The following is a 15,891-nucleotide window of genomic DNA, read 5'->3' on the forward strand; positions in this document are numbered from 1 at the left end:
AGACCCTGAAAGAAACTGGTGTTTACATGGAGCTATTTTTAAATGAGAGGCAAATTTCCATTCTTGCAGGCAGGCAGTGCTGACCTAGTATTTCCCTCAAATCCAAGTGTTTCTTCTTCCCTTTACCTCAGCTGTGGAAATTTGCCAGGCTTTTGTTTCTCTTTTGCCTTCTGACTTGGTAGGGGCCACTTTGGACTGTCCTGGTTGGACATGCCCACCTGCCCTCTGGCAGCCTGGATCCCCAAGCCTTCTCTCTCTGTCCAAGAGAACATTTTCTTTGCAGATCCTCTGGCCCCCTTATCTGTCCAGACCCAGAAGTATTCTTCCCTTTTGATTCAATTTAGGAAACCCCTATCTAGTAAGAAGATATGAATGTTGAGGGCAGCTGGGTAGCTTAGTGGATTGAGATCCAGGCCTAGAGACAGAAGGTCCTAGGTTCAAATTTGGCCTCAGACACTTCCTAGCTGTGTGACCCTGGGCAAGTCACTTAACCCCCATTGCCTAGCTGTGATAGAGACATGAAGAGAGAGAGGTTTTGCAGGACTTGTGGGCCAAGATGCAAGGCTGAAGACCCAGCTGTCAATCAAGAGAAAATTCCAAGGGAATGTTCCCAGGAGTGGCAGTTGGGGGTTTGCTGGCCACACTGAGAGGAGAAACTTGGCTTTTGGATTTTGTCTCTGACTGGAAGTCACTCTCTCCCTGGAGGTTTGAAGCTGGCTGAAAGACTTTTATGAGGCTGATTTGGTTTTTGGGGTTTCTCTGGCTCTGAGCAGTTGAAGTTGACACTAAGAAGAGAAACTTGGCTTTTGGGACTGGGTCTTTGTCTCTCTGGCTCTGAGCACTGGAAGCTGACCAGGGGAGAAGCTTCTGAGTTGGTGGTCTATTTGAGAGTTGAGCTGGTCAGGAGAAAACTTAGAGACTTTGAACTTTGTTTTTCTCTGGGGTTGAAGCTAAGAAAAGAGACCAGCCAGGCTGAATTTGTGAAGAAGAAGAAAGAAGATTTGAAAGAGCTGCTGTCCTCCCATCTTCCTAACTGTCTAAGAGTCACACTTGTGACTCCCCAAACCCTAAAATTTATCTCATTTAGATTAGGGAAATCCTCATCCCTCTTACCTCAGTTTCCCAGCCTGTTATCCCAATAAACCCCTTGACTTGAAAAAGGAAAAGAAAAGAATATCTTTAAAGTTTACTCAAGTGGGGAGGGAAGGAGCCAAAGGCTTCAAGAAGAATTGGGTGGAGAGGGTTGGTTAAGGGAGGGAGTGAGGGAGGAAGGAGGTTAGGAAGTAGATTGATCCATCAGCAATCAGTAGGGACCAATAGGTAAACCCCAGAGTAAACCCCAGAGTATCCTCCAGTATCTATCTAGAGCAGTGTCCCCTGTGTGGCATCCCTTAGCATTTCTGTTCTCCCTCCATTACCAATAAGCAGGTTTAGGTTCCTGTAGCAGCTCTCTCTAGTCACAGCCAGCCAGAGAACAATAGTCATTACTGAAGAAACAGTTTCCCCTCAGTTCAGCTCTCTATTTCAATAAGTAATAGTTTCCCTCAGTTTACTATTCTATTTCATAGCCCTTACTGTTCTTCTGCCTTGGAACCAATACATAGTATTGATTCCAAGATGGAAGGTAAGGGTTTATTTAAAAAAAAAAGAAGATATGAATGTTAACTTTTTTTGGAAAAATTTATTTAATTAAATGATAAATATTTTTCCATGGTTACAAGACTCATGTTCTTTCCCTCCCCTCTCCCAACTCCCTCTCATATCTGATGTACATGAATGTTAACTTCTTGATGGCATTTTTGACTTGCTTTCCCCAAAACCTAGCCCAGAACCCAGCAGTTTTTTTTTTAATCCGCTTTTGATTTAATTGACATAAGCTTGACCTCCTGGTAAAGAATTTCCCTCCAATAAAACTACTCTGTAATTTATCATTTATCTAGATATTTTATCTGTATGCAATTTATCTGTAATCTAAAATTGTTTCCTGTTGAGTTAACCTAAGTAGTTAAGTGGATTGCCCAGGTCCTACATCCAGTTCATATCAGATATGAGACTCAGATTCAGGTGTTTTGTATTCCCCGGCTGGCTCTTTACCCATGACTCACCCCTGTGTCTGCCTTGTACTTAGTTGGTGCTTAATAAATGTCAAATCCATAAGTTAGTATCAATAACAAATACCTGTAACATAAGGTAATACAAAGTAGGCTAAGTGACCTAGAGGAGACTGTCATTCCTCTCCTATCTTCCTCTCCCTTTGGCACAGACCAATGTAGGAGCAGCTGAAGCAGAGAAATAACCCTCACCAGCCATCTTCAAGTGGATATGCAAAGAAAATTCTAGCAACGCCACTTTTCAGGGGCTCAGAGCTCATTACTGCCTCCTGAAGATGTTAAGGGGGGTTTAAGATCCTCCACAGCCCACGAAACAAATGGCCTACTGCATTCAGTAAGAAAAACAGCATGGCGGAGTATACGGATGACCATGTTTAGAGTCAGAGAACCTGAATATAGATTCTACCTTTGCCATTCTCAACATGACACCAGATGTCTTTCTTGGCTTCAGTTTCCTCATCTGGAAAATGAGGGGGTTGGTTGGGCTAGATGACCTCTAAGGTCCCCTCAGCACTAAGCCTGCCATCTAGGAGCTCCCTCTGAGTGCTCCACATCCCCCCAGCCCCTTCTGAGGGAGAGCAGGTTCATCCGAAAGCTTCTCAGTCCTCTGGGCAGCCCTGGTCCCGTGTCTCTGCTGACTGGGAGGTTTAAATATAGAATGGCGCTGTCCCATGATGGGAGGAGGAGGGAAGCCTGGTTCAGGATGGAGAGCTGGCAACTGGAAGCTAGAGAGTATGTTTGGCATTTACGAGCTTATCTGCTCCCAGAGTTTGCTGGGCCACTGGGTCCACCGGGCAACAGCGAGGGAAGCTGTGACCTAGAATAGGAAATGTTAGGGAAAGAGAAGGATGTCTTTGGGTCCTTGGGGTCCCTGGTAGAGAAATCCATGCTAAAGTTGGAAGGAAACAGAAAGAATATAAGAGAATCCTAGCTCTAGGGCTGGAAGGGCCTCCAATATTTTTAGTTTACAGATGAAGAAACTTAAGTAAGGTCCAGAGAGATTGTTGTGTCTTACGTGCCTCAAGTTATACAACTAACATAGGTAGGGTCAGGAAATTCAGCTCAATAAGTATTTTTTAGAGTCTTCTTGGTCCTTGGCACTGTGTGCTAAGTGCTAGGAAAACACACACACGTTCACAAACATTCCCTGCCCTCAAAACCATTGGTAATACCCAGGTTTCCCCAGCCCTCCCCATGACTCAGTCATAGTGAAAATGCCCTCTCCAACTTCATGCACTATCTCCAAGAAAAAAAACGATAGGGGTTTCTCAGATTGGGCATTAAATTACTATTAAAATTCTAACTTGCCTACAGCCAGAATCCATTCCAGGCTGCTGTGGATGAAAGGATTGGCTCCTTTGCACGCTTTTACCAAACCCAAGATTGCTCTGCCTTTCCCCAAGGTTATTTTTAAGGAAAGGACTTGTGTTCCATTCCAGCTCCAAGAAAAGGGAGCCTAATGGGATTTGTCTGAGAGTCATTTCCACCCACCCTCCACCTCTGGTCTCAGAGGCTCAAACTAATTTAAATCAGCCCTGTAATCATTACCAACCAGACTTACTTTCTTCTATATTGATATACACCAAAGTAAATAAAGTCTGTGCACATAAAGTCAGCCAGATTTGGGTTCAAATCCTGCCTCAGATACTAACTGGATAAGTCCCTTACCTTCTCTCAGTCTCATATGCTTCATCTATGAAAGGGCAATAGCAGCACCAATGTCGCTGGCCGCTAGATGGTCTAGAGTGGATGAAGTATTGGAATAGGAATCAAGAAGACCCGAGTTCAATTCTAGGCTCAGACTTTCTGTCTCATCTGTAAAACTAAAGATAATAATAGCACCTACCTCTCAGGGTCATTGTGAGGACCAGAACTTACGCATGTATTTGTATATGTGTGTGTATGTATATTTTATATATTTATATGCACATAAATATATATTTATATATATATTTGATGCATATAAATTTATATATTTATGAAGGTTTTAATATATTTATGTGTACATACATGTACATTTATGTATACTTGACTTGTATAAATTCATATATTTTATACATTTCTATATAGTTGATATATATAACTACATGTATTTTATATATAGCATAAAATATGTATGTTTACACACACATATAGACATATTCCTGTATATGCAGATGTATATATATTGTATACATATGAATACATATATAAAATGTTTTATATATATGTGTTTGTGAATGTTTATAAAGTGACTTATGTATATATGTGTGTACACATTCACATACACATACACAAAAAATATATATAATGTTTTGCAAACATCAAAGCACTATGTAAGACTTCCCAAAAGTCTCAGTGTCATTTTTTAAAATAAAATTTCAAATCATTACGTATATTAATTTATATTATAAGTAAGATATAAATATAAATAAAATATAAAAATAATTTTAAAATAAATTCTATACATTTTTAGACAGAAGGAGCAGTAAGGGATAGGCAATTGGGGTTAAGTGATTTGCCCAAGGTCACTCAGCTGGGACATGTCCGAGGCCAGATTTGAACCTGTATTCTATCCACTATGCTACCTAGCTACCCCCAGTTTAAGCTTTTAAAAAAAAATTTTAAGCTATGCTGAAACTTTTGGGATACCCTATATAAATATTTAAGCTTTTTTTTTTTGGCTTGTTTTTGCAAACATCAATGTGCTATAAACATTAGCATGCTTATCCTGGGCAAGTCATTCAATTCCTCAGTGCCTCAGTTTCTTCACCTGTTAAATAAGAGGATTGGATTTTATGGTCTTTGAGTTCCTTTTCAACTCTAAATTGGTGATAGATAGGTAAGTTATTTTATGTCTCTGGGCCTCAATGTGCTCACATGATAATAATGATAATACCTGACATTTACATTTATGTACATCTTTTAAATTTACAAAGCACTTTACATATATTATCTCATTTGGTCCTAACAGCAATCCTTCAAAGGAAGGGCTACAGTTATTGTTATTATCAGGCCGATTTTAAGGATGAGAATATTCTTTAAAATAAAATTCTAGCCCAGGTCTTTCTGATTCCAAGTCCAATGCAGTAGCCACTGTGACTCATAAAATAAAGCAATAGAACTAAAACCCAATCAAAGTTCATAGGATTTAGCCCTTCTAGCTCTAAGATTCTATAACTTTTACTATTCTGGAAAAAGAAATAGATTAACTGATTTTTGTTCTTCATTTCAGTCATGTCCAACCCTTCATGACTCCATTTGGGGTTTTCTTGGCAAAAATACTGGAGTGGTTTGTCATTTCCTTCTCCTGCTCATTTTATAAATGAGGAAACTGAGTTAAACAGGGTTAAGTGAGGTGCCCAGTGTTACAGGGCTAGTATGTATATGAAGCTGGATTTGAACTCAGGTTCTTCCTGACGCCAGGCCCAATATTCCATCTACTGTGCCACCTAGCTACTCTGGTTTTGTTCGTACATGCCATCAAAAACTATTTAGGAATTATACTCTCTGAAAACATTTCATTCAGCAGTGTACTAGAAGACATTTACCAACTGGTTCTTCTCCAAAAAAATATTTATGCTTTTCAAGTTTAATCTGCATTATTTGCATTTTCTTTCATTTTCATAAGTCTGAAAATCACCACAATAAATCAAACCCCAATTTGTGGCACTGGCTGGTTAAATAATTTTATTTTATTATTTTTAAAAATAATTTTTATTTTATTTTTTAAAATATTTTTCCAAGGTTACATGATTCATGTTCTCTCCCTCCCCTCTTCCCTTCAAGCAATTCCACTGGATTATACATGTATTATCTCTCAAATCTCATTTCCATTGGTTAAATAATTATTTTACCACTCATGACAAGCAGCCATAGTAACTAAAGAAATGGCCTCAGAAGGAGCCTACAAAAATGGGCCCAGCTTTTGACTCATTGACTTTGAAACTCCAGACAAGTCATTTAACTCTTCAGTGCCCCAGGCAACTCTTTTGCCATAAATTGCAGATGGGTGCCAATGTGCATTGCAGAGGGAAATTTCCTCCTCTGAGAGTTCCCTTTACCAATGAAATCCTATCCCATCCCTCACTTCCTCAGGGAGTAGATTGGAAAGGACATTTCTTCCCTTTGCTACATCCTCTCTGAAGTCATTAATGATCTGTGGGAGGCTCCCAGAGAGCCAGCATCCCATTTTGCTTCTGAAACATCTCTCCCTTACATGATGATAATATTATGACTTTCTGTGCCTGAAGTATATACGAAAAAGGTCTCCAGAGTTTTTGTGTACTTGGAAACAAGCCAGCAGGAAAAAAAAAATTCTCCAAGGGCCCTCCAACTCTTTTTCTTGTTGATCCTGCCAGCTGGAGAATGACAGTCAGAGCCAACCCAAGCCTATGCGGGGCTCTCAGAGATGGTACTGTCTGAACAATAACGGTTACTGATGATCCAAACTGAATGAGATCGAGGAAAGCTTCCTAATGAGGGACAAGACTCTTGTGAGCCTCCCAGGATAAAAGGCAGCCTCCTTCAGGCATAAACAGCTCCTGCTAGACTCTCTTTTATTAGCATGATGCTTCAGCCAGTGACAGCAACATGCTTCGATTCCATGGGGTATGTCAGTTCCCCTGCCTCTGGCTCCACTGATTTTGATTAGACCAGAACTTGAGGATATTTATTGCCTTTTAAGGAAGATGCAGGGGAGATGCAGTTCACATCTTTGTGATAATATCAGTCGTGCTGTGTGGGAAGAGCTAGAAGAATCAAGATTGCTCCTCAGGCCCTAACCTTGCCCAGAATAATGCCTTGATTTCTTTCTTTCTTTTTATTCCCTTGATTCTTCTTTTGATCTCTATCTCTCAGATCCAAGGAATTCTGGGTGCCTGAAGAGGGCTTGCTTGGGGTCTCTTTAAACTAAGCTCTCTGAGCTCAGAGCCCTTGGTAGGAGCCCAGGAATAAGTGAATAGCATGTGGCATCTGCCATTCCAACAAAAAAAGCATCTAGTCACAAACCTTTTTGCATAGGTTTCTTTGAGGTAGTTGTTAGGGAATCTTAATGAGTAAGTCCTTTTTCAGTGGGGTTGGTGGGCATGAGTGAAAGGAATCTACTTCTATAACAGGTGTTCTTTTATTTTTTAAATTTTTTCCCACAGTTCCACGATTCTTGTTGCCTCCCTTCCCTCTTTCCTCCCCACTCCTGGAGTTGATAAGCAATTTTACTGGATTATACATATATTATCATTCAAATCCTATTTCCATATTATATAACAGGAGTTTTAACAGGTGTTTTTCTTCAGATACTTCTTCACCATGTGACTCTGAGCAAGTCACTTAATCCCAAATGCTTAGCCCTTATCCATTTTCTGCCTTAGAATTGATCAATTATAGGTTGAAAGGTTTAAAAAGGTTTTTAAAAAGGTTTTTAAATATAAATAAAATATAAAATACATTTTTAAATTTATTTAAATAAATGAAATAAAATATACATAGAATTACAAAGTTAATCAGTTATCTCAAAATGCAGTTATTAAATTTTTTTCTTTAATTGTGGACTGTAGGTTAAGATTCTGCCTCCTCTAATAATTTTACCTCTATTTTTTAATCTTGTTCTATTTCAGTTGTATCCAACTCTTCATGACCCCTTTTGAGGTTTTCTTGTTAAAGATACTCGAGTGGTTTGCCATTTCCATTTCCAGTTCATTTTACAGATGAGGAACAAAGGCAGATAGATTTAAATTACTTGCCCAGGGTCACCCAGCTAATAAGTGTCTGGGACCAGATTTGAACTCACGAAGATGAATCTTTCTGACTTCAAACCCAGCACTCCATCCATGAGGGCTATAATAAAGTACACTCCCAAGGAGCCTTTCTCCTGGTTATGCTTACTTCACTCTGCATCAGTTCATGTATGTCTCTGCAGTAAGCTGTCAATATTAATAAATGTTTGCTGAATAAAAAAAAATTCCTCTATAATTTATAAGATTCATTCTCTAAGCTAGTAAGACTTTGTTTCCTCTCTAATATTTAGTCCAGAGCAAAGGGAAAGATACTGTCATAGAATGACCTGGCTTCAAATCCCACCCCAGTTGTTTACTACCTGTACAGTCTTGGACAAATCACTTCCTTTCTGTGGGCCTCAGTTTCCTCATCTTCAAAATAAAGAGTCTGGCATAGTTAGCCTCTGAAGTCCTGTCCAGCTTGAGATCTGTGAATTTTCACTGCCCTTCTCTCAGAAGGATCCCTGATTAGAAGGCAAATCCAGGAAAATGGAGGAGTATTGAATTATTGGCCTATCATAACTGGCCTTCCTGACTTCTGACCTATAAGGGTAGACCTTTGCTTGATTTGCTCCATTTTCTGACCTGGATCAGTTTTCCCTTTCCAATAACAGACAGATCTTTCTGCTTGCCTCTCTAACACCATCCCAACCCCACAGGCTATGACTTTGCTGCTGTCCTGGAGTGGTTTGCAGAGCGTGTGGACCGTATCATCCTGCTCTTTGATGCCCACAAATTGGACATCTCCGATGAGTTCTCAGAGGTCATCAAGGCCCTGAAGAACCATGAAGACAAGATGCGAGTGGTGTTGAACAAGGCTGACCAGATTGAGACACAGCAGCTAATGAGAGTCTATGGAGCCCTCATGTGGTCTCTGGGAAAGATCGTCAACACCCCTGAGGTCATCCGGGTCTACATCGGCTCATTTTGGTCCCACCCCCTACTCATCCCAGACAACCGCAAACTCTTTGAAGCCGAAGAGCAAGACCTCTTCAGAGACATCCAGAGTCTACCTAGGAATGCAGCCCTTCGGAAGCTCAATGACCTCATCAAGAGGGCACGGCTGGCCAAGGCAAGTTCCATCCCTTGGGGAGAACAAAGCCCAGAGGGCATCATGGCAGTGGGAATGGGCAACATGAGAGATTTGAGAAGACAACGTAGGAGAATAGATCAAAGAGTTGTGCCTTGGGGGATGAGGGTCAGTGAATATTTTTGGAATGACAGCCTCCAAATGTTCACCTCGAAGAGAAGTGACACATACCAAGACATTGTAACAATATGCTCATCTCCCATTAGAATCACAGGGGGGGTTGTGAAAGGGAATTTTTAGTTCCTTTGTCTATTTTAAGCTAATAAATCCATAACTTAAAGTACGTCTACTTAACACTTAGTAAGTCACTTACAAAGAAAGTTCATGGACCTACTGGCTCTATGTAGTTATAAAAAGATGCTAGAATCCAAGGAAAGTGGAAAGTATGGGATAGGGAAGATAATTGACTTTTAGAAGAAGAAGGATAGGAGTTGGAATGAGCAAAGATCAAAGGGATATCTGTATATGTATAGATAAATATAGATAGAAATTATTATTGATATATAATTTACATAGAGATAGTTCTCCATAAATAAATTTATATCTAGAGAGAAAGAAAAAGAGAGAGTCTTTATCTTTCATTTCTTTTTTCTTAGGTCCATGCCTATATCATTAGCTCTCTAAAGAAGGAGATGCCATCTGTGTTTGGGAAGGACAACAAGAAGAAGGAGCTTGTGAACAATCTGGGAGAGATTTATGGAAGGATTGAGAGGGAACACCAGATCTCACCTGGGGACTTTCCCAACCTGAAGAAGATGCAGGTAAGCAGAGAATCCTATGCAGTCCCACATGAGTAGCCAATGTGAGAGATCTAGGAGGACCAGCACACCTGGTCTCTGGATCTAGAATAGTCTTGAAATCATTATTGAACATATACAGTGTAGGTTAAATGTTAAAAAATAAAAGTGCAGCTCTTATGTCTCAGAAAGAGTTTGAATGTAGAATTAGAAAGTTCACTATATACATCTTTTTAAAATCCTAACCTTCCATCTTAGAATCAGTACTGTATATTGGTTCTAAGGCAAAAGAGCAGTAAGGGCTAGGCAATTAGGGGTTAAGTGACTTGCCCAGGGTCACACAGCTGGAAAATATCTGAGGACAGACTTAAACCTAGGACTCTCATTCCTAGACCTGGCTCTCAATCAAGAGCCACCCAGCTACCCCTCTCTGACTATAAATTAACCACATACAGGGCTCTGGGTCAGAGAGTTAGAAGACAGAATTTTTCTGTCTCGAAGGGAACAGTATGTATGTTCCTTGAGATTTCTTGGGATTTCTGAAAACTGACTGTAATACTCAGATAGGTGTGAGCATCCATGGATTTGGATGTGTTTGTGCGACCCAACATTCTCAGACTTTCTTTGGATGGCAGTTTGTTGCTCAGGGCTGAAATCTTAGCTCCTTGTGAAATGAGAGGAATTACAAAAGCCTCTCAGGCCACCTTTGGGACTTGAGTCTCCCAAAGAGTTCTCCTCATTGGATTAACTTTTATGAAAGGCAATTTCTCCCAAGACTGTATGCATGGCAAAGAGAAAAGGGTCCCTCTGAAGGAGCTCATAGCATATGGAAGAGCCAGGTGTCTAGTCATTCTATTGAATGAATTTTTCAGTCCTAAAGGTATCCATTTCCAGGATATTGGTTGGGAATTAACAGAGGTTTTGGTGAAAGTGGCTGCCAGAGTGCACTGGTAGCATGGGAAGAACTACTTATGTTGCTGAGGAGCTTTGTTTGCTCACTGAGCAGAGAACATGAGGAATGCAGGATCATGAAAAGATAAACTTGACTGGAACAGGCACAGGACTAACTTAGGTTGAAGTACTTGTGGATTAAGTTACTCCAGATAGAAAGGATATTGGAAATTCTCTAAGCCAGCTCCTTCATTTTAAAGGTCATTGGTTGGGTCCAACTCTCTGCTTTTAGGGAAGTGAAAATACATCAGCCACTCCTTTGACTGTCTGTTAGCCAAGCCCTGGGAGAACTAAGTTAGAAGTGTCCAAATTAACACCTGCTTTCAAAATGTGGCAGTGCTTCTTAACATTCTCCTGGATTCTCATCACACGGTGACTATTTTCCCATCTGGTGACATCTTCCTAGAGCCCTAAGCTGACTTCCAACATACATATTGGGCCTGGCAGCCAGAACAGCCATTGTAAGCCTTCATCTTATCACTGTCTCTCAGCTAAAGTCAGGAATGACAAAGTCAGGCAGACTATTCTTGGCTCTGGATGTCTTCAGTAAATGGAGAACCTCAAAGTACCTCTTTGGGTTGTGGTACAGAAGGAGGATGAAAGGGAAGACAGATTTGAGCCTTGAGCTCCTGAGTTCTCTCAGTCCTAATGATTTTTTATGAGGATCTTAGGGCAATGGATACTACAGAACATTTTAGCTTAGCGAGATTAAAAAGATATCTTTTCCCACAGGATCATAGATTTACCTTTGAAAGACTGACATCTAACCCACCTTTCCCTCTCCAGTTTTACAGATGAGGAAACTGATACCCATGCCTATGATGGGACTTACCAAAGGTCTCTCAGTTTTACTATCACTGCCACATTCTCTTGGTGTCTATACATATATTGCCCTAATTCAGTTTTCTTGTGCCTTGGTTTCTTCATCTGTTAATGGGGACAAAAATAGGGATGGTTAACTACTTCAAAGGGATATTATGCAAATAAATGAGATAATGTATGGAGGCTAGGGCTCTCCTAGTCAGAGGGAATAACACAATTCATTTTATCTTTCTCCTGCTCATCTCACCCCTCTCAGGACCAACTTCAGGCCCAAGACTTTTCCAAATTCCAGCCCCTGAAGAACAAGCTCCTAGAAGTGGTGGAGGACATGCTAGCTCATGACATCGCCCAACTTATGGTGCTGGTGCGTCAGGAAGAGACACAGAGGCCGGTCCAGATGGTGAAGGGAGGGGCTTTTGAGGGGACCCTCCATGGGCCCTTTGGACATGGCTATGGGGAAGGAGCTGGTGAGGGCATTGATGATGCTGAATGGGTGGTGGCCAGGGACAAGCCTATGTACGATGAGATCTTCTATACCCTGTCCCCAGTTGATGGCAAAATCACAGGTGCCAATGCTAAGAAGGAGATGGTGCGTTCCAAGCTGCCCAACACTGTGCTGGGCAAGATCTGGAAGTTGGCAGACATTGACAAGGATGGAATGCTGGATGATGAAGAGTTTGCCCTGGCTAACCACCTCATCAAGGTCAAGTTGGAAGGGCATGAGCTGCCCAATGAGCTGCCTTCTCACCTCTTGCCCCCTTCCAAGAGGAAAATGGCAGAATGATGGAGGATGTTCTGAATCAAGCATGACCTGGAGTGAAAGATAAAAAATGTGACAAGATAAAAACACACACTCATACACATATAGGTTTAAAAAAACTACACCTTTAAATAAGGATGACCACTTTTATCAAGATAGCTAGAATTTGACTGGTTTAGACATGTGAATGGGCCCCCTCATGTTGGTAGGAACTCACCCAGAGTACCCAGATAGGTAATTCAGGGACCTCTAACCTTATAACTCAAAATAGGTTCCCTACCCTTCTTTCTTTACACTTTGACCCCAAGTCCCTTCTGCCTCCATGACCCTAAGATTTCTTACTTCTGTAGAGGTAGTCACCCTAATTTAAAGGTGCAGTCACCCAGAGGTGGCATTCCAATTCTTGGCTGATTTCTGTTATTCCCAACCAAGAATCTAAGTAGACAAGAAAGGTTTTTTTATCACAATAGTCAATTAACTTCTTTCCTATGTATTTTTTATTTGGCTTCCTAATATGAAGTTTATCTAGGCAGAGTAGGAAACAGAATAGAAAACAGAGAAACAAACAATATCCTTCAAGCTTTTGTTTTCTAGGTTGAAGGAAGAGGCCAATACATTGACCTCTATACACACCCCATGCTAATTTACTAGAGTAAATTAGTAAATTAGTGTTCTGCTGATCTGGCTGTGGACTCATTTAATCAATCTTGTGTTTAAAGAGATCCCAAAGCAGAGAAAGGGGATAAAAAGATGGAAAGAAAACCAAAACTATCCTGTGAACCAGTATAGGAACAATAAGTACACATGCGGTATACACTCTTGAAGGCTCTGAAGTTCAGGTGTCTAGAACCTAGCTGGGTGAAGAGGACCAGGTGTAGGATTATTTCCTTTTCATTCTTATCCTAAAGCATGAAGACACCTTGTAAGGGCAGCCTACCTTTCTTACAGCCTGCCTCCTGCTAGTGTTGTCTGGCCAAGGACCAAGGAGGAGAAGGTGGACAGTCAGCATGTCCATCTGATGAGTGGAATTAGAGAATCTAACTTCTCTAAGACCCATATTATGGAAATTCAGCAGAGCTAACTGGCAGGAGTGGGTTGGACAAACTGGTTACCATTCCATATTCTTATGTCCTTTTCTCCTTGACTCCAATGACTTTTTGAACTGCACCCAGATCATAGCCCTTTTTACAGTATGGCCACCCATTCACTGTCAGAAAATCCCTCCATCCTGAGGTCCCATCCTGCTGGGGTTCTCAGTGACAGCTCTCCATCCCCATCATCATCTCTTCATGCATCCCTCCTGCAGTTTATTGATTTTGTCATACGAGCATCACATTGTCCCTTCACATACTGTGTTCATACTATGACATATCGTGACAAACCCCAGATGTGTCTAATTTATTTTATATCTCTGTTCATATTCTATAGAGAAATATTACATGTATCTATTACACATTTATTCTTGCACTGCATATTGTCAGCCACCCATATATTAATACAGTGCTTCATCCTTTGGTACCGTTGGTCCCAGAGAATCATTGAAATGAGAGAATGTGGGAATGGTGAAGTAGAAAGGCTGGAGCTCTTTGAAGGCATTATCTTGTAAAAAAAGAAACTCGCTTGATTCTGTCCTAAAGTCTACAGAAAAGTAGACTGGAGCCTAATTGCTTCTGGGATATCTGCTTCAGAAGTCCCAATGGCTCATCCTGGATCAAGCTGACAAAAGCCACAAATGGAATACTCATATGTTCCCACATTTGAAGGGCAAAGAAAGTCTTCAGTTGGAGATTTCCTTCTGTATCATATAATTCCTTTTTTTAGCATGAAATAAAGGGGGAGGTTCCCTTTTCATGGGTTCATTTCATAAGCAAGGAAAGTAGAGTCCAGTAAGACCAAGTACCAAACCTCAGGCCCCTGAGGTTTAATGTCCTGCTCTGCCACATCTGTGTGGCATCAAGCAAATGACAACCTCCTTGGGCCTCAGTTTCCTTGTACAAAATGTAAAGGTTGGACTAGACCAAAAATGTCAAGCGTGTATTGTGACTAGCCATATTCTGCCCAAATCAAATTCAAGTATAAATGGTAGTTAACAAAATAAATTTAAAAATACAATAGAACATAGATAATGTTAATATATGGTATTCCAAGTCTTTTTTTGGCCCGCAGGGATCCTTTAGTAGCCCCTATTTGATACCACTGGAGCAGACAACCTCAAAGTTGCCATCTCACTCGAAATCTAGGCTTCTTTGAAAAATGGAGTAGGTCACCAGAAGTCAAATCCATAGAAAGCAGTTAGTGTTGTTTAATAAGAGGCACTGGATTTGGGATCTGGAGACCCAGGATCAAATCTTGCCTTTGCTCTTCAATAGCTGGGTGTCCTTGGTCAAGTCTTCAACTTTAGAACTCCAGTTTCTACATCTGCAAAATGAAGGGAGTAGAAATGGTCATTAGGAGGAATGGGAAAGAGAAAAGAGTAGCTTTTCAAAGAATAAAGAGGAAATCTGTCAACTTTTACCCCCCCTCATTCTCAGATACATTAAACTTTAATGTCATCTATCCTTCCCCCTTACAGTTTTGTTATTGTTGGGCTTTTTTCCCTTTACCCTTCCCTTCAAAAGAGTCTTCCTGAGGATCCTGGGGGGAAAACATGAATCCACTCTTTTGTTTGTCTGTTTTGTTGTTGTTCTGCTTTGGAATTAAAGCAATTTTTAAAAATGCATGTGGTGAAAAAGCAGCTGGAGACCCTCAGGATGGGTTAAAAGTCAGATAATTCTCTGGGTGGGAGCTCTTCCCTTTGGGAGGATGCAGTATCACGTGAGTTATTTATATGCAGAAACTGACTCAGCCTGAAGAAAACACCAGACAAGATGTATAATAAGACCTTCTAGAAGAGAGTCCTTGAAAGTCCATTCAATAGCTTCCCCAGATTGCTCCATAAGATGGCCAAACATTGACATCCCTTCAGTACTCACACATTCAAAGTCAATTTTGAGCACAAATTCTAATTAAATAAACTCTGATTAAATAAGGCTTTAGTGCATTCTTTCATAGATGAATGAATATGACAGTATTTGCCCATATTTTTGAGTTGCCTTCCCCCAGTATAGTGATACTTTACTCTGAACTGTCCTTGCTCTCTTTCTTGTAGCCCTCCTCCTCCACTTCCACACATCTAGGCACCTTTCTTTGTTTTCTGGAGCTAGTGACAATGAGACAGCTTTTTTTCTGCTTTTGGGTTTGGCACACAGACCTTGGCCTTGATGGCTCCAGACACTGCCATTTATAATACTCCTTGGAAGGTAGCTCTCCTGTTCCTAAAAAAGGGTAAGGCTGACCCTCTACCAATCTGGCAGAGTCCAGAGGCCAGTGTAAGTTTCTCTCCAACCTTACCAGAGTAGGACACCCCATCTAAGACTTGGATCATGTTCACCATGCCTCCCATGGTCACCTCAAAGCATGCTCTCATGGATAAGTGTTGGTAAGGGCTGAGGTCAAGAAGACGTGATTCGAATTCTTGCCTCAGACACTAGCAGTATGACCCTGAATAAGTCACTCAGTCTTCACTTTTGTTATCTGTAAAAAGAGGATAATAATAACACCCACCACACAAGGCTGTTGTGAGCATCAAATGAGATAACATGTCAAGAGCTTTTCAAGCCTTAAAGTG

The 15,891-nt window shown here is 40.8% G+C and overlaps 1 protein-coding gene across 1 annotated transcript in view; it reads left to right on the forward strand.

Annotated features, from left to right (window-relative positions):
- Window positions 1-15,252, forward strand: part of EHD3 (EH domain containing 3) — a 55,182-nt gene extending 39,930 nt beyond the window's left edge. The window contains exons 4-6 of the mRNA XM_001380687.4: window positions 8,524-8,936; window positions 9,551-9,715; window positions 11,721-15,252. Of these exons, the coding sequence (XP_001380724.2) occupies window positions 8,524-8,936; window positions 9,551-9,715; window positions 11,721-12,248 (1,106 nt within the window). The 3' untranslated portion in view covers window positions 12,249-15,252. The remainder of the gene's footprint in view (window positions 1-8,523; window positions 8,937-9,550; window positions 9,716-11,720) is intronic.
- Window positions 15,253-15,891: the final 639 nt, after the last annotated feature.

Source organism: Monodelphis domestica, chromosome 1 (assembly GCF_027887165.1).
Source record: "Monodelphis domestica isolate mMonDom1 chromosome 1, mMonDom1.pri, whole genome shotgun sequence".
Taxonomy (NCBI): Eukaryota; Metazoa; Chordata; class Mammalia; order Didelphimorphia; family Didelphidae; genus Monodelphis; species Monodelphis domestica.